The 24,146-nt window shown below is 36.2% G+C and overlaps 1 protein-coding gene across 1 annotated transcript in view; it reads right to left on the bottom strand.

Annotated features, from left to right (window-relative positions):
- Window positions 1–24,146, bottom strand: part of EDIL3 (EGF like repeats and discoidin domains 3) — a 665,920-nt gene that overhangs the window by 83,384 nt on the left and 558,390 nt on the right. Inside the window, exon 8 of the mRNA XM_075837572.1 lies at window positions 21,083–21,267. Coding sequence (XP_075693687.1) covers window positions 21,083–21,267 — 185 coding nt within the window. The remainder of the gene's footprint in view (window positions 1–21,082; window positions 21,268–24,146) is intronic.

The following is a 24,146-nucleotide window of genomic DNA, read 5'->3' as shown; positions in this document are numbered from 1 at the left end:
GAAGTCCGCAGCTGTCATGCACATGTTATGTGTGCTGCGGATCCGTCTTGCTTTTTTAACTTGACATTTCTTCATTTTGGCTGGACCTATGTATTTCTAGGTCTACAGCCAGACTGAGGAAGTCAATGGGGCTCCCGTAATGACGGGAGCGTTGCTAGGAGACGTCTGTAAATAGTCACTGTCCAGGGTGCTGAAAGAGTTAAGCGATCAGCAGTAACTGTTTCTGCACCCGGGACAGTGACTACCGATCCCAATATACATGTATCTGTAAAAAAAAATGAAGTTCATACTTACCGAGAACTCCCTGCTTCTGTCTCCAGTCCGGCCTCCCAGGATGACGTTTCAGTCTAAGTGACGGCTGCAGCCAATCACAGGCTAATAACAGGCTGCAGCGGTCACATGGACTGCCGCGTCATCCAGGGAGATCGGGCTAGATGCCGAAGGAGGGACGCGTCACCAAGACAACGGCCGGTAAGTATGAATTTCTTTGACTTTCACAAGGGAAAGTGCTGTCCCTTCTCTCTATCCTGCACTGAATAGGGAGAAGGGAAGTACTTTTACCGCAGTCCGCAGCAGCTAGTCCGCATCAATTTACTGCACATTTTGTGCAGATCCGCAGCAGAATCTGCAACGCAGATTCTGTGCGGCATTGATGCGGACAGTTGCGGAGGAAATCCGCCACGTGTGGTCATGCCCTTAGAGAAAGTGATACAAATTTATTCAAATTGTGGGCAATTACAAAATAATATGAACCCATCTAAGTAAGGCCCCTAGAAAAGATTAAAACTGGCCTCACATTATGGAGCCAGATTTAGGCGCACAGTACAGAAGGGCTTGGTCTTTGTTCCTTTCTCTAAGCGTTTCTATGACCCTTGGTTCTCTTCTCCAACCAATTTATTGCTAACAATGTAGTTCCTCTAAAGTGGGATTTAGTAAAGGTGCTTGCTATCCAAGAGCAAAGGAGATGAAGCAAACCAGGGCTGGGCCCTCTCTATAAGGACCCCTTAGCAGCCACATGGTCTTCAACTAGGGCAGGCGTCTCAAGCACGCGGCCCGCAGGCCGCATGCAACCACTGAGACTGTCATCTGCGGCCCGCGGGGAACCGTAGTTCCCTTGAGAGAGGAGAGATCAGGCCAAAGGAGGAGTGTGCGCTGGCGCTCTTTCATGACGTCCCAGAGCAGAGCTTATACTAGTGCTCTGCCCTGGGACTCCGGCTGGTGAAGCCCCTGACATCACTGTCTATATATGGACAGTGATGTCAGAAGCAGAGATGGAGTCCCAGGCAGAGTGGTAGTAGCTTCCAGTGATGTCAGGGGCTTCCCCAGAGTTCCGGAGCAGAGCCTATACTAGTGCTCTGCTCTGGGACTCCGGCTCTCGGGTTGCCCCTGACATCACATTCCGGTCCAGGAGGATCCCCTGACATCACTGTCTATGGACAGTGACGTCAGGGGCTCTTCCAGCAGAGGAATCTATGGCCTAAGCATCGGCAATGCTCTGGCTGGGGTTTCCACTCCTAAAGGGAGCCCCAATGGAGCTATCTACAGGGAGGTGTGTGTGTGTGTGTGTGTGTGTGTGTGTGTGTGTGTCACTATCTACAGAGGGCACTGTGGCATTATTTACAGAGGGCACTTGCATTATTTACAGAGGACACTGTGTCATTATCTACAGAGGGCACTATGACAGTATCTACAGAGTGCACTGTGGCATTATCTAGGGGGGTGGCATTATCTACAGAGGGCACTGTGGCATTATCTACAGAAGATACTGTGGCATCATCTACAGAGGGCACTGTGGCATTATCTACAGAGAGCACTGTATCACTATCTAAAAAGGGGCTGCCTTAATATAATTGTATCTGCCAAACGCTGCCAAATGAGCAGCCAGACTGAATTTAACGACACTTAAACTGGAAAACTGGATTTTTAAAATACGCACGTGGAGTAAACTCACAAGTTTTTGTTACGTTTATGCCTAGCGGAATTATTATAGTAATGTAGTATTGTTATAGTCATGTAGTATTGTTATAGTAATGTAGTATTATTATAGTAGTGTAGTATTGTTATAGTAATGCAGTATTGTTATAGTAATGTAGTATTATGGTAATATAGTATTATTATAGTAATGTAGTATTGTTATTATAGTAATGTAGTATTGTTATAGTAGTGTAGTATTATAGTAATGTAGTATTGTTATAGCAATGTAATATTAGTATTGTAGTATTGTTATAGTAATGTGGTATTATTATAGTAATGTAGTATTGTAATAGTAATGCAGTATTATTATAGTAGTGTAGTGCTATTATAGCAGTGTAGAATTGTTATAGCAATGTAGTAGTGTTATAGTAGTAGTGTTAGGGCTTATTTAGACAAACGTGATTTTCACGCGCCTCGCAAGGACCTATGTTAGTCTATGGGGTTGTGCAGACTGTCCGTGAATTTCACGCAGCATGTGTCTGCTGCGTAAAACTCACGACATGTCCGATATTTGTGCGTTGTTCGCGCATCACGTACCCATTGAAGTCAATTGGTGCGTGAAAATCACGCACAGCACACGGAAGCACTTACGTGTGACGCGCGTGATTCGCGCAACAGCACTAAAAATTATGAATGAAAACAGAAAAGCACCACGTGTGTTTACAAACATACAAACAGACTGTCATAATGATGGTGGCTGCGCGAAAATCATGCAGCCACGTATCATACGCGGCTGACACACGGAGCTGTTAAGTACCTTTTGCGTGTGCAAAACGCACACGCTCGTGTAAATCCGGCCTTATAGTAATGTAGTGTAGTAATTTAGTATTGTTTTTATAGTAATGTAGTATTGTTGTTATAGTAGTGTAGTATTATAGCAATATAGTATTATTATAGTAATGTATTATTGTTATTATAGTAATGTAGTAGTATTATAGTAATGTAGTATTATTATAGTAGTGTAGTATTTATTATAGTAATGTAGTATTGTTATAGTAGTGTAGTATTGTTATAGTAATGTAGTAGTGTTATAGTAATGTAGTATAGTAATGTAGTATTATTATAGTAATGTAGTATTATAGTAATGTAGTACTATTATAGTAATGAAGTATTGTTATAGTAATGTAGTATTATTATAGTAATGTAGTATTTTTATAGTAATGTAGTATTATTATCAGTAGCGGATTATCATTAGGGCGGTTCGGGCGGCCGCCTGTGGCCCAAGGCTCCCAGGGGGCCCATGACCGCCCGAACCCCCTCATGCCCAGTGGCGTCGCTAGCACCGGAAGGAGCTCCGGTGCCAGGACCGCACCTGTCATGAGACGAGGGGAGCTGCTTTAGAAGCTCCCCCTCCAGCCCCCCTTCCCTGCTCTACACACCTCCCCTGCTGCTAGCTGTCGGGACATGGGGGAGACGAGACTGTCTGCAGGCTCTGTGTCGTGCTGTGAGCAGGAGAAGAGCTGCAGTGAAGACTCTCAAATCTCCTACATAAAAGGTAAGTGCATGTGTGTTTACAATGTGTTTAATGTGCATATTCATGTGTGTTTACAAGGTGTTTAATGTGCATATTCATGTGTACTTTGTGTATAATGTGCATACTCGTGTGTACTTTGTGTATAATGTGCATACTCGTGTGTACTTTGTGTATAATGTGCATACTCGTGTGTACTTTGTGTATAATGTGCATACTTTGTGTACTTTGTGTATAATGTGCATACTTTGTGTACTTTGTGTATAATGTGCATACTTTGTGTATAATGTGCATACTTTGTGTATAATGTGCATACTTTGTGTATAATGTGCATACTTTGTGTCTAATGTGCATACTTTGTGTACTTTGTCTAATGTGCATACTTTGTGTATAATGTGCATAATGTGCGTACTTTGTGCATAATGTGCGTACTTTGTGTATAATGTGCATACTTTGTGTACTTTGTGCATAATGTGCGTACTTTGTGCATAATGTGCGTACTTTGTGTATAATGTGCATACTTTGTGTATAATGTGCGTACTTTGTGTATAATTTGTAAAATGTGCGTACTTTGTGTATAATGTGCGTACTTTGTGCATAATGTGCGTACTTTGTGCATAATGTGCGTACTTTGTGTATAATGTGCGTACTTTATACATAATGTGCGTACTTTGTGCATAATGTGCGTACTTTGTGTGTCTGTGATAGAGATAGAGTGTATATATACATACATATGTATAGTGTGTGTATGTATATATATATTATATATATTTCAGCAGCAATTCCGCAGAAATTAGCAGAAATTCCACTACAGAAAAAAATCACCATTTTTGCTGCAGAAAATGTTGCGTATTTTGCTGAGATTTTCTCAGTGTTGGGAGATGGTGACGTCTCCTCTGAAAAAACGCAGCAATTCTGTCCACTTTCCGCAGCAGGAATTGACATGCTGCAGTACGATAAATACGCACCGCAGGACAAAATGTCTGGTCGGAAATTTTACGCAGCGTCTGGATGAGATTCGGTAAATCTCACTCACTTTGCTGCTACCGTATTACAAGCCGTGATACAAGCCCTAATACAGTAGCAGCAGAGAAGATTAGATGTGAACAATTCTCATCCACACGCTGCGTAAATGATAATCGGGAAATAAAAAGCTCAGAAATTGTCCTGCGGTGCGTTTTTTTATTCCGCAGCATGTCAATTGTATTTGCGTAAACGCTGCTCATTTGTTTCGGGTTTTCCCCATTTAATTCAATGGGGAGGTAAAACCCACAACAGATAGCATAGCAGATCTTATGTAAAAACGCAATTTAGAAAAAATAAAAATCTTATACTTGCCCAGAATTCTGTTTCTTCATCCGGGCCGGCCTCCTGGGATGACGTTTTACCCCATGTGACCGCTGCAGCCAATCACAGGCCAATCACAGGCTGCAGCAGTCATATGGGATAAAATTTCATCCCAGGGCTGCAGCGACGCTGTGTAGCACTATATACAAGGGGGGAGCGCTGTGTGGCACTATATATAAGGAAGGGAGCGCTGTGTGGCACTATATACAAGGGGGGAGCGCTGTGTGGCACTATATACAAGGGGGGGAGCGCTGTGTGGCACTATATACAAGGGGGAGTGTGGGGGGGCTCTATCTATAGGGGGCTGTGTGATGCTATCTATAGGGGGCTGTGTGACACTCTCTACAGGGTTGTGTGTGTGTGGCGCTCTATCTACAGGGGTGTGTGTGTGTGTGTGTGTGTGTGTGTGTGTGGCTTTATCTACAGGGGTGCGAGTGTGTGTGTGGCTTTATCTACAGGGGGGTGTGTGTGTGGCTTTATCTACAGGGGGTGTGTGTGTGTGGCTTTATCTACAGGGGGGTGTGTGTGTGGCTTTATCTACAGGGGGGTATGTGTGTGGCGCTGTCTACATGGGGGGTTGGCGCTGTGTCCCTGCACAGTGTGATACTGTCAGTATGTAGGGACACATCCCTGTGAAAGGGGAATCATAACACCCATTTATTAATGCTTGTGCAAAAAGGTAGTGTTAGCAATAGTTTCGGCGCGGCAGGGTGGCGGTGGAGAAGGGGGTCCAAGTTTGGGTAACAGCCCAGGGCCCATGGTCTTCTTAATCCGCCACTGATTATTATAGTAATGTAGTAGTATTATAGTAATTAAGTATTGTTATAGTAATGAAGTATTGTTATAGTAATGTAGTATTATTATAATAATGTAGTATTGTTATAGTAATGTAGTATTATTATAGTAATGTAGTATTGTTATAGTAATGTACTATTATTATAGTAATGTAGTAGTGTTATAGTAATGTAGTATAGTAATGTAGTATCATTAGGGCATGACCAGACGTGGCATATTTCTTCCGCCACTGTCCGCATCACTGCCGCACATAATCTGCATTGCAGATTCTGTTTTGGCTCTGCCTAAAATGGTCATTATATTGATGCGGACTAGCCGTTGCGTATTGAGGTGAAAGTACTTCCCTTCTCTCTATCAGTGCAGGATAGAGAGAAGGGACAGACTTTCCCTAGTAAAAGTAAAAGAAATGATTGGCTGCAGCCGTCACTTGGACTGAAACGTCATCCTGGGAGGCCGGACTGGAGGAAGAAGCAGGGAGTTCTCGGTAAGTATGAACTTCTATTTTTTTTTACAGGTTGATGTATATTGTGATCGGTAGTCACTGTCCAGGGTGCTGAAACAGTTACTGCCGATCGTTTAACTCTTTCAGCACCCTGGACTGTGACTATCTCCTGACGTCGCCTAACAACACTCCCGTAATTACGGGTGCACACACGTAGTCATCCGTAATTACGGGAGCCCCATTGACTTCGTCAGTCTGGCTGTAGACCTAGAAATACATAGGTCCAGCCAGAATGAAGAAATGCCATGTTCGTAAAACAAATACGCTCCGCAGCACACATAACCTCTGCAGACTTCATTGCGGAATTTTGACTCTCCATTGAAGTCAATGGAGAAATTCCGCAATGAGTCCGCAACAAGTCCGCTACACGTCCGCAACAACCAGTGTATGCTGCGGACACCAAATTCCGCACCGCAGCCTATGGTCCGCAGCGGAGTTTTCCGCAACGTGTAAACAAACCTCACTAAAAATATGTGGAAAGCAATGGAGAAACGTGTACACTGCGGATTTCCTCAGCGCAATTCCAGAGCAATTCTGCCATGTCTGGTCATGCCCTTATAGTAATGTAGTATAGTAATGTAGTATTGTTATAGTAATGTAGTATTGTTATAGTAAAGTAGTATTATAGTAATGTAGTATTGTTATAGTAATGTAGGATTATTATAGTAATGTAGTATTGTCATAGTAATATAGTATTATTATAGTAATGTAGTAGTGTTATAGTAATGTAGTATAGTAATGTAGTATTATTATAGTAATGTGGTATTATTATAGTAATGTAGTATTATAGTAATGTAGTACTATTATAGTAATAAAGTATTGTTATAGTAATATAGTAGTATTATAGTAATGTAGTATTATAGTAATGTAGTATTATAGTAATGCAGTATTATGGTAATGTAGTATTGTTATAGTAATGTAGGATTATTATAGTAATGTAGTATTGTCATAGTAATATAGTATTATTATAGTAATGTAGTAGTGTTATAGTAATGTAGTATAGTAATGTAGTATTATTATAGTAATGAAGTATTGTTATAGTCATGTAGTATTGTTATAGTAATGTAGTATTATTATAGTAATGAAGTATTGTTATAGTAATGTAGTATTGTTATAGTAATGTAGTATTATTATAGTAATGAAGTATTGTTATAATAATGTAGTATTGTTATAGTAATGTAGGATTATTATAGTAATGTAGTATTTTTATAGTAATGTAGTATTATTATAGTAGTGTGGTATTATTATAGTAATGTAGTATTATAGTAATGTAGTAGTATTGTTATAGTAATGTAGTAGTATTATAGTAATGTAGTATTGTTATAGTAATGTAGTATTATAGTAATGTAGTAGTATTATAGTAATGTAGTATTATAGTAATGTAGTATTGTTATAGTAATGTAGTATTATTATAGTAGTGTGGTATTATTATAGTAATGTAGTATTGTTATAGCAATGTAGTATTATTATAGTAGTGTGGTATTATTATAGTAATGTAGTATTGTTATAGTAATGTAGTATTATTATAGTAGTGTGGTATTATTATAGTAATGTAGTATTTTTATAGTAATGTAGTATTATTATAGTAGTGTGGTATTATTATAGTAATGTAGTATTGTTATAGTAATGTAGGATTATTATAGTAATGTAGTATTGTCATAGTAATATAGTATTATTATAGTAATGTAGTAGTGTTATAGTAATGTAGTATAGTAATGTAGTATTATTATAGTAATGAAGTATTGTTATAGTCATGTAGTATTGTTATAGTAATGTAGTATTATTATAGTAATGAAGTATTGTTATAGTAATGTAGTATTGTTATAGTAATGTAGTATTATTATAGTAATGAAGTATTGTTATAATAATGTAGTATTGTTATAGTAATGTAGGATTATTATAGTAATGTAGTATTTTTTATAGTATGTAGTATTATTTAGTAGTGTGGTATTATTATAGTATGTAGTATTATAGTAATGTAGTAGTATTGTTATAGTAATGTAGTAGTATTATAGTAATGTAGTAATTGTATAGTAATGTAGTATTATAGTATGTAGTAGTATTATAGTAATGTAGTATTATAGTAATGTAGTATGTTATTGTAATGTAGTAGTATTATAGTAGTGTGTATATTATAGTAATGTAGTATTGTTATAGTAATGTAGTATTATTATAGTAGTGTGGTATTATTATAGTATGTAGTAATGTTATAGTAATGTAGTATTATAGTATGTAGTAGTATTATAGTAATGGTAGTATTATAGTAATGTAGTATTAGTTATAGTATGTAGTATTATTATAGTAGTGTGGTATTATTATAGTAATGTAGTATTTTATAGTAATGTAGTATTATTATAGTGTGTGTGGTATTATTATAGTAATGTAGTATTGTTATAGTAATGTAGGATTATTATAGTAATGTAGTATTGTCATAGTAATATAGTATTATTATAGTAATGTAGTGTGTTATAGTAATGTAGTATAGTAATGTAGTATTATTATAGTAATGAAGTATTGTTATAGTCATGTAGTATTGTTATAGTAATGTAGTATTATTATAGTAATGAAGTATAGTTATAGTCATTAGTAGTATTGTTATAGTAATGTAGTATTATTATAGTATGAAGTATTGTTATAGTATGTAGTATTGTTATAGTAATGTAGTTTTATTATAAATGAATATTGTTATAATATAGTAGTATTGTTTATAGGTAATGTAGGATTATTATAGTAATGTAGTATTTTTATAGTAATGTAGTATTATATAGTAGTGTGGTAATTATTATATAATGTAGTATTATAGTAATGTAGTAGTATTGTTATAGTATGTAGTAGTATTTTAGTAATGTAGTATTGTTATAGTAATGTAGTATTATAGTAATGTAGTAGTAGTATATAGTTATGTAGTATTATAGTACTGTAGTATTTTATAGTAATGTAGTATTATTATAGTAGTGGTGGTATTATTATAGTAATGTAGTATTGTTATAGTAATGTAGTATTATTATAGTAGTGTGGTATTATGTATAGTAATGTAGTATGTTATAGTAATGTGTATTATTATAGTAGTGTGGTATTATTATAGTAATACATTATTGTTATAGTAATGTAGTATTGTTTGAGTCATGTAGTAGTATTATAGTAATGTAGTATTATTATAGTAGTGTAGTAGTATTATAGTAATGTAGTATTGTTATAGTAATGTAGTATTGTTATAGTAATATGTAGTATTATAGTAATGTAGTACTATTATAGTAATAAAGTATTATTATAGTAATAAAGTATTATTATAGTAATAAAGTATTGTTATAGTAGTTCGAATAACGAATTGATTAACATAATTTTGTATTGTGTTAAATTTGAAAGTTATGCGGCCCGTCAACTTCACATTTTTTCGATGTGCGGCCCATTTACCGGCCGATTTTGAGACCCCTGATCTAGGGTATGTATGCCCCTTTACTTAGCCAAACTGATAGCAACTGTTAAAACTGGTGGCAATAATTTGATATAATGGGGAAGTTCTCAAAATACTAACAAGTCCTAAAATAATATTTGTACAATGTTTTACGTAACAGAGATATATCCCAGTGCACCAATTGGTTGTTGGTTATTAAACACAACTCCCTGTAATTTCACTGTGTTTTGTCTGTGGTTTTACATAGGACTGCAGGTAAAATGTACTATATTATCTTAACTCCGACATTTATCAGACTGCACATAAAATGAAGCTTCAAGAGTTAAATTCAGCTTCACCACGTCTGTAGCCTGAACTGTGAGTGAATGGTTCAAAAGAGGACCCCCTTTTATGTCCTTCACTGGCCGGCAGAATCAACTACTGGCCATAATCCCCACATTCTAATCCAATGCAGCAATGACAGGATCAAGTAAAGCAGTAGAAAGATCCTAAATAGTGGCAAAAATATGACCTCTTAAATTATTGATGTACAAATATCCATTCTAACACTAGAGATCATGGCTAGAAAGCATCAGGTTAAGAAAGGCAAATACATAAAAGCCTCTCACAATAGCGTTACAGCTTTTATGTAATACTCAAGGTTTATGGTTTATTGTAGAAATAGAAATTTCCCAAGTTTAGGATCTTTGTAAAAACCAGCACTACAATGATAATGTATGGTATGAAATTTCAGCTATTCCTAAGCAATATGTGATTCCTATTTTATTGCAAGTATATATTGTTACAACAATAGGTTATATTTATGAAAGTGACAACAAATGACAATGTATTGTATTTTCTGTATCTTTATATGCAACCCAAAGGTTAAGAATTGTGTTATAATATATTAATAATAATTTATTTTAATCATAATACTGGATGTTAAATATGCATTTCTATTTGGGGAGACTCGTTTGTGGCTGGTTGACCTTGAACCTTGCAATGACATGTGAACAAAAGGAAAATCATAACTGCAGACATGCCTACACAACAGGTACATATAGTGCATATGGACAGAAACGTGCTATCATACATAAAAACACTTGCAGATATGTTCATATGCAGAGTGGGGCACATTTACTAATACTGTTGTTTAGCTGAGCTGTGTGTAATTACAGTGTAGCATGCAGGTTTCCCACGACAGTGCACGCCAATAATGTACCAATGCCAGGTTATAGCTGGTCTAATTCATCAACACTTTTTTTGCAAGTAATAGTAGTAAAAAAAATTCAATGCCATGTCCCCTTTTCCATAGGAAATGCAAACATTTCTTAAGTGCCAGAAAAAGTGGCTAGTGAAATATTTGTATCATTATTTTCAATATAATAACAACAGAAAAGTAGTCAATGCACAAATAAATATGCCCTAGTGCAGTGGTCCCCAACCAGTGGCTTGGGAACCACATGTGGCTGGCAACCCCCTGCCGTGTGGCTCCCCATAGGAACCTTGCGTTATAACCATATGCTCTTGCTACAATATGACATCGGCATTACCAATATTTCAGACATATTCTATCCCCAAAAAAGTGCCCATTTTGGCGGCAGAATACCAGTTTTAAATTTTAGACTGAAATTTTTACCTGCAAATTGAAATTGCATGATTTTGTGTTTTTCTATGTATAATATGTTAAAATGTTTTACTTAAATGTGGCTCCTGACCATCATTCAAAATTAAATATAACTCATATAAAAGGTTGGGAATCCCTGCCCTACTAATACACACAAACATACACAAAGATACACATACATGAATACAGACACAAACATGCACAAATAAAGCTCTAATCCTTCACTCTGCTGTATATCCATACCAGCCTGTATCAGTTGCATGCATAGGATGTTATCAATAACACAGAACACACGCACAACATATATACAGTCTACACACACACACACACACACACACACACACACACACACACACACACATATATACTGTGAAAGGAGTGCACCCTATGAAGTGTGCATGTTTAGATATGTAAATTGTTACTGTGTAGTATCTGTCACATTCCTACTTTATTTGCCTAATAAGCATATTAATAAAGTGGGAAAGCTAATGGATCTGCTTTAGTGATTTTTACTGTGTTATTTATATGTTAGTGGTTCCCCACGTCTATATTATACATTCTATTACCTGGTAAATAATGTGCAGGCTTATCCAGCTCTGTACTTTATATAGCTATTTTATTGTTTTATGTGGATATAGAAGGAGTCATGTGGGAAATACTGAATGCAAAAGAAAAGATAAACCTGACAAAAATTTTAACCATGATCGCGGAAGAATAAGAAAACTACAAATCACAAGCTTAAATAAATCATTATAAAACATAACCACAGTTGGCTTATAAAAACCATAAGGACTACTTCCTGCTACAAATAGAAAACACAAAAAGTACAAGTGATATTATTTAGCGTTGATATATTCTACATGCCGAACTGTATGGAGAGAAATGTATAACAGGCTTTACATGTTGCTGAGAACATAACATAAAAGACAGGGTCTTGGAGAAATCCCTCAGGTATTTCAGGGGGATTGAGATCTCTCATAGGGGCTGTATGCTTTTAGCTGTTTCTGCCAAACCATAACTGTATAGGAGGCATTCTGCAAAGGCTATACCTTCACACGTAATATAGAAGAACTACTGGGACTGACATCTGTAAAGGACACAACAATGTTTATTTCAGCTCTGAAGCACTGAATAAAAGATTTTGGTATTGTAAGGGAAATTGTTTTGTGTATCAGTACTAGGTATAGTAAATGAAACCACTGAGACACCAGAGACAGAATTCTGGACCACCAGGGACACTATATCACAGGGCAAGCAAGTACGCTATACAACCACCTCACCAGATTCAGGACGTGGTACATTGGGATGTACCCATTATCATGCTATAATTATTATGCCTAAATTGATTGGGCAAGACGGACTAGTGTCCTATGTACAATACACATATGTTTTTTATGTATTGATTGCAAAATAACATACCAAAATAAAAATGTTTTCTCCACACTTTTTTTTTAGAAAAAACTGTTGTAAAATAAATCAATGTATTCGGTCTACGGTACATGGACCACTATTGGCAAGCAAAATAATCACAACAAGTTCTGTATCACGTTTGGGTCTTTAGACTTCTCTATAACTTTATGATGTGTTTATAATATATGGTATTCTCTTATCTCTTCAACCATCAGGGCATAACTGGGCATGGGCCTTCTCATGATATGTCTACTTTGGTCTTTTGATCAAGTGAAAACTTTGATTCTGTGTTATTTAGGTATAGATCCACTTTTATTTCAAAACAACCTAATATTGTTAAGCTAGATGTTGCCAAAATCCCAGTCAGTAGACTCAAATTAATGTACTACATGAAACATGGCATAATTCCCTACAGTTCTAACTCCTTACAACGGTGGAGTGTCCTTGGGACATTGACTTTGGGAGAGCAATCGCACTCTCAAGATCAGCTTTGGTATGCTCAGATCTAAAGGGAACCTGTCTTGGTGAGAGGTTCAGGTTCCCTCTATTTTATGTTATACTATATAACTTATCTAACACTTAGTTATTGAGACTCAATCAAAAAGTTACACACATATTCTATTTAATTTTTAGGAAAACTAGACAAATTATTTTGAAGCAGTAAAGTATCTTTCCATATTAAAAATAAATATACTTTAGAGAAGAAGCTTCAGAGTTCTGCTCAGCTATCCCAATTTGTTCCCATCTTTACAAGCAAATGCATATTTGAATTCAACATAATTACTTTTTTGAAGTCAGGCAAGGGCTGTATATCACAAGAAGCCACGAAGAACCAACACAGAAAACATTTTTTTCTCCAGCGAGCTCACTAATTGGTTGGTGCTGAGAATAATGCATATTTTTGTAGACAAGTTCACTGCTGGTTTCATGAAAGGGCAAAAACGCTACACAAACAAATAAAAATAAATCATGAATATTTTATTATTTCTTCTATTTAGCTAAATGTCAATTCCCATTTTTATTTCCAAATATTTAGAACCAATATCTAAATTTGCTATTTTCAGTTAGAATAATTAAAATGTGTTCTACAGTAAATCTGCCATATAGATCAGGAATTGAAAAAGCTAAACTTTTTCTATTAAGTGCAACTTTCCAGTCAAAAGTCATTTCTACCGCCTCTCTGTTGGATTGGAGGAGTAAGAGGACCCAGACTGATTTAAGGGAATATATATAGTCAGAAAATGGCTTATTGTTTAAAGGTGAGCTTTACCATTAAACATTTTCTGAGAGGTCTCAGTTACACGTCAGAAGATATTACCTCTTCGGTGGCTCATATGCTAATTCATGACCAAATTGACAACTTGTCTCCACCACCCAGCATCAATGGGGTGTGAACCTACTTTTCTGGGGACATGACAGGGCCTCTTTAAAAAAATATCTATTCTCATAATCATGTAAAAACAATAAATTTGAATAAAATAAAAATTCAACCATAAAATGGAAAAAAAAGATCAGAAGAATCTTTCATTATATATTTCTAATAACACAATATGGTGATAAATTCCCGTTAAATAATGAGCATCGTCCTAAGAATAATAAAAGTATCAACAGAAATAACTATACATAGATACAATCTCAAATTTCAAAACAAAATGAAGAATTACTATTGGTAGCTGCATTTGATATTTAATTTTTTTTCCATTAACTTATTCATTCTAGCGCCTATGCATCTGTAATGGCTTACACATAGTGATCTACTGTACGTATTTATTTATTTCCCATGGCTTATATAGCACCGTCATATTCTGCTGCTCTATACAGTTTGTAGTCACTGGAGCTCACAATTCAATTTCTGTATCTTACATAAACATTGGCCAAATTGCTAATATCTAACCTTAGTGTCGCATGTACCGTATTCTTCAATACGACACAAGCTGGTTGAGCTACTACAGGTTGTACCAGTCATTGCTCATGGTCACTTATCTTTGTTGAAAGTGGTGGTTTTTTTTTGGTAAATAAGTCCACTATTTATTTTTGCAATATTTCTATTAAACTATAGCACCCATTGGTGAAACTAAAACATTTTCTAGTGAGTAAAATGTAATGAAAAAAAAACACCAAAACCTTTGTTCCTGTCTGTACAGAGATAGAAGCAAAGAAAGAAAAACAAGGAAATGACAAAGTATACAAAGTATCTCTTCCAGAATTCACGTGGGAATAAAAGTGACAAGTCAGTAATACTATTTCTAAGCAGAGAAGAACAACAGCTGCATCATGGGAAAAGTAATAAACTGTGCATCAAAGAAAGATTATATTTAAAAAAAAAAAGTAAAAAGGATGCATAATGTTTATCACAAACTTAGTACAGAGACCAGCAAATCAATGACGGATGTAAAGACACAGGGACAAATGTATTAACTTTTCTATGCCAGTTTTCAAATGTAGAAAAGTCGCAATTGAATCGCAATTTGCTCAATAAAATTGTTTCTTTTGCTGCCTGTGCCACTTTTTTGGAATGGGGGCAGGGTTTAGCAAAAGCGTTCGTGGCCTGTTATGTACTGCCAAATTTAACTGCTGTATATTATAGAGGAAATCTTTTTCAGGCGAACGAATAGTCAGAGATACGTCTTATTGAATTAGAGACGTGCACCTCTTTCTAAATTAGGCGCATCTTACTCCAACTATCTTTATATTAAGACCTGCATATGAAACACCAGCCTTAATATATCTCCCACCTTATCTCTTAAAGGGAAAATCACCCTTTACAACCATTTTTTTATTGTTCTAATGAATCTAAAATGAAAAAATTAAGCAATTTTGCAAACTGTAGGACTCCTATCACTTTACCTCACTGCCGCTGTTCCTGTGCCTGCCGCATCTGTTTACACTCCGGTGGGATGACCATTATGTGAGTTGTCTGGCCAATCATGGACCGCTGCAATAATCTATATGATGTATATATAGCATTGCCACTACCTTGGCCATAGGGACGACACGTTATCATGCACGCATATAAACAGAGAAGAGGCAGGGAAGTTGACAGTGGCAGTGAGGGAACAGTGAGAAATTCTAAGGAATCGGTATATTGAGAATATTTTTATGTTAACATATGATATAGAAAGAATATTTATGGTCTAGTATACAGAGAATCCTACATAACATTAATCACTTATCTGATTCTCTAGAGTTGGAACCATGGGATTAACCATTGGCAGCTTCACATATTATTTAAAAATCACTTATAAATAAATGCTATATACGAGTATATACTGCTCTATGCCAGACAATAACTAGACATTGGGAGTAACAATGTTTTCAGGAAAATCTATTTCTATTAATCAAATTCTTTAAAGTTTCTAGAATATGAAGAATTTATATGTGAAGTATGCATCTACTAAAAGAACACGAAAAATCAATAAAGTTATAAATCAAGAGACATATTGATACTGTGAAATATTCAGCAAAATATGAAAAAATAATGATGTAATTAGAATTTTACCTTACTCTGCATTTATTCCCAGCCCTATTAGGAATTGTTAATAAATCTAGGAGACATGAATCTATAGTTATGATTATTGATTTTGATATATTATATGTTTTTAGAAAAGATGAAAGGGAAGTGTCAATCAATACGACAGCCGTAAAAAGGTTTGATTTGTTTTTTTCCTACTGCTACCTCTCTTAAAATGAAATCTTTATATTAATCATAACTAATAATCTGCCTGCACAAAGCAATATACAGGCATATATAATGTGGAAGGATACAATGTGTCAACTGGCCGTAACCTTGCTGAACATTGCTTCTTGCCTCCATACAGTTAGGTCATGTTCAGATGTGGCAGAATTTTTCGGCTGAAAATGTTGGTGCAAATTTGGGGCAATTAACAAGAATCTGCAGCAACATTTGCATATTTGACAGGTAATTCAGACGTTGCAGATATCACAGCGGACTTGCCACAGATTTCAGTTTTTGCATTGCAAAGGCTGAAATCCGCAGTGAAATTCCGCTTCTTCTCCGCAATGGAATGAGCATGCAGCGGAGGGAAAATTCTGCAATGCAGCCTGATTTCCACACAATTATTTCTAAGTTTCCTAAAAATGTATAGAAACAAATGTAAAAAACGGCTGCTGCATAATTCCACTGCAGACTGTCCACAGAGGAATTCCACAGCAATTCCGCCACAACTGAACGTGGCCTAAGGCCTTATTCACGCAAACTTGTTTCCTGTCAGTGCACTGTCATCCTTTTTTTTTACAGAGCGTCTGTCCGTTGCGAGAAACCCACAGCAAGTCCTATTGTGATCGGTTTTTCCAGACCAGTCTCGTTCATTAAAGTCTACGGGTACGTTAAAAAAAATGTACAGCACATGGTCGACATCCGTGTGCTGTCTGTATTTTATGGATCAGTTGCTAAAGAAATGCAAAAAAAAATGAAAAATGAAACCAGGAAATGCTTGGAGAGGAGAAAAATGGATGACACACGGAAACAACGCAACCCGGACAGTCATATGCATGAGAAAAGCTCCCTTTTTTTGTAGACGCTTATCGGAAACACTCATGTAAATAAGGCCTTAATGGGTACAGAGCAATATACCTGTGATGAGGCGGCCTGGAAACATTGAAAAACTGCTGCAGCCATCCAAAAGGCTGCTGTCAGTAATCTGACATTTGGACTAAATGCAACTAATTTTGCCTGGCAGCTTAAAATGGACGATTACACCATAACTTACAGTATCTTTTTTAGGTCCAACATTCTGTGCACATTTATTTTATTGTATATCTTTATAACAGTTGGTGCTCTGTTTTTCTCAATCTGGGCTTCATATCACCTGCATAGTTAACCACTTGGGATGGAATTGTGGAGTACCCGCTCAATATTCTGCGGGTGTCAGCTGTGTATTATGGCTGAGATCTCGCACTAATAGCCAAGAACAAATAACTCTGATTCTGGCCATTTAGCCACTTAGATGCCACGTCCGACAGACCGTTGACTCCCCCCATGACGCGATCGCAGGGTGACGATGGTTGTTTTGGTAGCCTGGGGGGGCCTAATAAAGGCCCCCAGGTCTGCCATCTCTCTGCTCTTGTTAAGCCCTGCCACTGGCAGGGCTTTATAGGAGCCATCAAAAATGACAATACACAGCAATACACTAGTACTGCAGTGTATTGTATCAGCGATCTGATGCTGGTTCAAATCCCCTAATAAGGCTAATAAAAGATGTTAAATAAAGTTTTCAGCACTGTACAAAAAATAAACAAAATTGTTATTGAGGAGTCCATAAAAGTCAAAGCTATTATGATATAACATTATTTAAATTGCACGGTGAATGCCGTAAAAAAAAAATGGAAAACCCCAGAATCTCTGTTTTTTTGTCACCTTAGATCTAAACAAAAAAATTAATAGAAAGTGGTAGAAAGCAGAACGCCTACAAAAACCTGCCTGTGGATTTCATTAGGAAATACGGCGTTCTGTTCCGACGGGGCATTATTTTGCGCCTCATTTTCAAATAACGGCACGTAAAAAGATGTCCCGTAAAAAGAAGTGCATGTCACTACTTGAGCCGTTTTTGGAGCCGTTTTTCATTTACTCAATAGAAAAACAGCTCCAAAAACGGCCATAAAAAACGCAGCAAAAGACGCTAGTTGCTTGAAAAATGGCTGAAAATCAGGAGCTGTTTTCCCTTGAACACAGCTTCGTATTTTCAGCCGTATTTTGTTAAGCGTGTGAACATACCCTAAGGACTATGCATGAACCCTATTTCAAACATGTAGCAGTCACAATATCTGGGCTCCTTTTCACATCTAGCCAAGAGAATATTCCATTATTAATCCAAATTCTATAGTCTGCTTTTAAAAAAATTTGGAGCAAATTACTCCAACTATCTCCTTTACTTAATTTGGCGTACAAAACCCTATTCTTAGTACCGGTGGGCCAATGCTGCAAGAGTATTTTCTTTATTACTAGGCCTAAAGAGATCCATAAACAGTACATTTATATGGAAAACATATTCAAAAAGATCGTAACTTTTGGAAATTATATTTTTGGGAAATAACTGAAATTAAGAAAATGTACAATATTCACATACAGATTTGATACGTGTCATTATTTCCATTGAAGCCGCCAGCACCTACATTAATAGCTTCCTGTTTGAAAAGACTACAGCTGTGTAAATTCTATGCAAATGCAACTAACTTATAATTTATCTGCATAATTTATGTACAACTAGTAATTCCCATGTAACAAATCCGAAGAAAATATTGTTTATTAGCGACAGGAAAGAAATTTGTCATTTTATAAAACATTGCAAGTAAAATCATTATCCTAGTTTACACGACAAAACACTTATCACTTAGATGATAGAAATTTGTGAAATGCATGATTGATGCTAAGACGCTAAATGAAACATAAAGATACAAATTTTCAATAGTGGTTGTGAAACAATACATGACATTATTTTAAAACTAGTGCAAGAGAAAAATTAAGGTATTGGAAACTCTATCTATCTATCTATCTATCTATCTATCTATCTATCTATCTATCTATCTATCTATCTAATTTATCTATCTATCTATCTATCTATCTATCTATCTATCTATCTATCTATCTATCTATCTATCTATCTATCTATCTATCTATCTATCTATCTATCTATCTCATATCTATCTATCTATCTCATATCTATCTATCTATCTATCTATCTATCTATCTATCTATCTATCTATCTATCTATCTATCTATCTATCTATCTATCTATCTATCTCTCTCTCTCTATCATCTATCTATCTATCTATCTATCTATCTATCTATCTATCTATCTATCTATCTATCTATCTATCTATCTATCTATCTATCTATCTATCTATCTATCTATCTATCTATCTATCTATCTATTATCTATCTATCTATTATCTATCTATCTATCTATCTATCTATCTATCTATCTATCTATCTATCTATCTATCTATCTATCTATCTATCTATCTATCTATCTATCTATCTATCTATCTATCTATCTATCTATCTATCTATCTGTCTGTCTGACATCTATCAGCTATCTTTGTACCTATCTAAATCTATCTACATCAATATATCTAGTATCTATCTACAGATGTAGCCGTCTTTATCTTGACTTTTAACACATTAAATACATGCTGGCTAGATCTCTTATCTTGACTTTTTCAATGACCTTTCAATTGCTTTTGTTGTGTGAAATCACACTGCAGCGAGTTATGAAAGTCAACATTCCTCCGCAGCATGCACTTTCCATTGCGGAGAAGAAGCGGAATTTCACTGCAGATTTCAGCCTTTGCAATGCAAAAACTGAAATCTGTGGCAAGTCCGCTGTGATATCTGCAACGTCTGAATTACCTGTCAAATATGCAAATGTTGGTGCAGATTCGTTGCGTAATTGCCCCAAATCTGCACCAACATTTGCAGCGGAAAAACTCTGCCACGTGTGAACGTGCCCTAATTATTTTATTTAGGCAAGCATTGTCACAACTCCACCTATTTTATCAAGACACTTTCCCTTCCTATGCAAGCTCTTTTATTTTTACATAATGCTTATAATATTCCTACTATTAATTGAAACTTATCTTAGGCGTCCCTGAGCACCTCAGGAGTCTCTGAGATTGAATACAAATGTGTTAAAATCCACACTGTATAATTCTTAGGGTATGTGCACACACACTAATTACGTCCGTAATTGACGGACGTATTTCGGCTGCAAGTCCCGGACCGAACACAGTGCAAGGAGCCGGGCTCCTAGCATCATACTTATGTACGATGCTAGGAGTCCCTGCCTCGCTGCAGGACAACTGTCCCGTACTGTAAACATGATTACACTACGGGACAGTTGTCCTGCAGCAAGGCAGGGACTCCTAGCGTCGTACATAAGTATGATGCTAGGAGCCCGGCTCCCTGCACTGTGTTCGGTCCGGGACTTGCGGCCGAAATACGTCCGTCAATTACGGACGTTATTAGTGTGTGTGCACATACCCTTATGGTTTCACAATTGTCTCCTCATAGACTCTAGTCTAGACCTTCCTCCCCACACACAAAGTTCTACATTTTCAGTAATGTATGTATTTGGGAAATCATGTTAAGTGGTTTACTACAGGTGCATAGTGCTATAAAAACAAATTAACATTGATGGGACTTAAAAAAAGAAAAAATCCTACTAATGTAATGCACACATCAGAGCATTGTACTACAGAGTCGTAAGTCACTCTATGTGCCGCAAAATAGTTGCCCGTATGGCACCGGAGTATGGAGATATTCTCCCCTAGAAGCAATGGAACCATTAAAAGCATGGTACTATTTTTTTTCTGAAAAATTTATATGACAAGGACCGACAGAGAAAAAACTCTGTATGCCTCTGAACTTGGAAACATCATATATTTATGTACATATATATATATATATATATATATATATATATATATCTATGTATATATATATATATATATATATATATATATATATATATATATGTGTATATATATAACTTTTCAATTTTACAAAGTTGTAAAAGTTCTAGCAATAGAAGAGGAAGCAATTACCTGTAACCACTGCGACTGATCACTCCTTCCAGAAGTCCAAGCATTCACCTTTCCTTGTTTATCTAGCCGAGCTTTCCTTGACTCCCAAGTGAACATGTCCATGTTCAGCGTTCTGAAAATGCTGGAGGCTGTGATTTGATAATCTTGTACATGTCCTGATTTCATTCCTAGTGGTTCCGAGCAGCCTGTAAAAGCATCAAGCACAATAGATGATAACAATGACTTACAAGAAAACAAACATATTTGTGTTCTTTAAAATCTTCGAACTCTGCTGGGAGAAAAGGGGGTTTTATTGCAGCGAGAGAGCAGATTAAATGAAATAAAGTATTCTCTCTAGAAGGAGCCTGAGACGGTGAATATGAAAAGGCTTAATCATAATTGCCTTAGGATAGAGTCTAAATAAGATGAGCTAATACCAAAGTACTACAGTACAGGCTCCCGTACAATGATGCTCACAATCATTTTCAGAAGATAATACTATATTGCTTTTTTCTGTAGTTTAAAATGGGAATCATTCCCTTAGCTGAGAACAGATGTGATTTTGCTTTGTTTACATTTTATAAAACATCTTTTTTTTTTTCAATTCATACAAAAACTGCAACCAATCATCGTTACTCTTGGCTGCACATTACAATAAACTTTTTTTTATATCATGCACACATTGGAATTTACATTTATTTTACATGGGGGAATGTTTGATTTCACATAGGAAAAGCTAAAGAAACCCAGAAACGAAACCATGTAAGTTATTTATTTGAAAATGATGGCAAGTACTTAACTACTGTTACCTAAGGCTGTGTTCACACAGCAATTTATAGACATACATTTTTATGAATAAAAATCCTCACTAAAATATGCACATTTAAAGTTTCCAGTTGACTTCATGAGAAAATGCGCCGTGAGTGCATGCAGCGCGTATTATTATGTGGGTGTAATTAAATAACACACTGCATAAGAAGAAAGCATCCTGTCAAGTCTCAACGCATTTTCTGCGAAACAATGGGTGGTTTTGAAATGCTGTCAAAATCGCTTGCTATTGAGCATTTTTGCATGCGTAAAAGGCCAGAAAATTTTTAAATACAAAAGGTACAGGTATTTAGATATAGTGTTTTGAAAAACTAGCATACATTTTTTTTCCAAAAAGGGTAAAAATAAGCATGTTCATTAAAAACAGCGTTAAAAAAAGTGTGTGATTATGACACAGATTATGCGTCAGATTTTTTTTGCCTAGAATTTTTTTTGGGTCGGAAGGGTGTGGAGGGAGGATTGTAGAAAGAGAAGATACAGTACTTGGATCGCGATCATAAACATTGAATAAAATAGCACCCATTAAGAAGTATCGCCTAACTTGGCTGTGTGGGTTCGACCCATTTTCAATAATTGAAATGAAGGGGTACACTCAGTTGGAACCTCTATCAATTAGAATAGAGGAGGTCCTTTATTTCGAGCTTCCATCGGTTCGTCAAAAAAAATTGCTTCAAAGAACATCTTCCTCTCTCTCTGGAGGACCCGCCACATTCATGCATTAAATAGACAGCCCATTGATTTCAATATATACCATGTAATGCTTTCTTTCTCCTGTGGTGGTGCTGCAAGAGATATTAACACTTGGTGCTGGGTTTCCTCATAGATTACAGCTGATTGATGTGGTTTTCAGCAGTAGGTCACTTTGTGATCAGCTCATTTTCAAGGGATTCTTCTGAGAAAAATAGATCATGCAAAATGGACAACCCCTTTACAGGTCTGGGAACCAATGTAAAATAAATTCTATAGCCTACTAGTCAATGACTTAATGCCTTAACGCATAATCACGTACATGCACGGCATGGAAAGGCAACCATTTTCGCATTCTGCCGTCCATGCGGATAGAGAAGCTGTGCTTGCCCGATCACCGCGGGAGCCCAGCTATGAATGACAGCCGGGCTCCCGCTGCAATAGCTAGGATTGGAGAAGCCTCCAACCCGGCCGTTTAACTCCTTAAATGCCACGGTCAATAGCAACCATGGCATTTAAGTGGTTTGACAGAGGGAGGGGGCTCCCCCTGTCACCCATCTGCGGCCCGCGAGTGTGATCGCCGGCCGCCAACGGTTTGCCATGGCAGCAGGGGGCCTAACAAAAGCCCCAAAGGCAATGCTGTCTATATGCCTATTAGGCCTTGCCAGAGACATGGCCTATTAGATTGCCTCTCAGTTTTACACAGACAAGCAATAATGCTTTGGTATACTAAACATACAAAAAAAACAATAAATAACAATGGCAAAAATCCTTTTTTTTTTTCAATTTTTCCTCACCAAAAAATAAAATAATAGTTAATCCATAAGTCCCATGCACTCCAAAATAGTACCAATGAAAACTGCAACTGGTCCCGCAAAAAACATGCCCACATACGGGTACATTGACAGAAAAATAAAAAAGTTACAGCTCTTGGAATGTGGCGATGCAAAAACTAATTATTTTTGTTTAAAAGTGTTTTAGTTGTGCAAAAGTAGTAAAACATAAAAAAAACAATACATATTTGGTATCGCCGTAATCGTACTGACCCGAAGAACAAACATGTTATTTACAACGCATAGTTAATGGTGTAAATTCCTTCCCTATTTTATTTTTATAGAAGTTAATCAATATAATACATACACCCAAAAATGGTGCAACTGAAGAATACAACACGTCTCACAAAAACAAGCCTTCATATGGCTATGTTGATATAAAAATAAGAAAATTATGACTCTTGGAAGGAAAACATGAAAAAGAATGCTTGGTCATTAAGGCCAAAATATGCCTGGTCTTTAAAAGATTAATATTTCAAGGTATCTGATGTGATGTCATGATTTAAGAGCTGAATATACTACAATAATTGTTTATTAAATTGTGTGGTAGCTCCTTTAAGTACAATTAAATCATTTAGTCTATCTTATGATACCTGTGCACTGTCACTCATAAGATTCCTGTTCACTTGCAGGACAGACAGGTGGGTGTCTCATTCATACAAGTCTACACCCCAGCAGATCAAAATTCAGCTAGTAGATATTACATACAAGACACTACATTTTCATCCCATTTCAAA

The sequence above is a fragment of the Rhinoderma darwinii genome, chromosome 1 (genome assembly GCF_050947455.1).
Source record: "Rhinoderma darwinii isolate aRhiDar2 chromosome 1, aRhiDar2.hap1, whole genome shotgun sequence".
Taxonomy (NCBI): domain Eukaryota; kingdom Metazoa; phylum Chordata; class Amphibia; order Anura; family Rhinodermatidae; genus Rhinoderma; species Rhinoderma darwinii.
The sequence above is the reverse complement of the archived record's forward strand: the minus strand, read 5'-3'. Positions and strand labels throughout refer to the sequence as shown.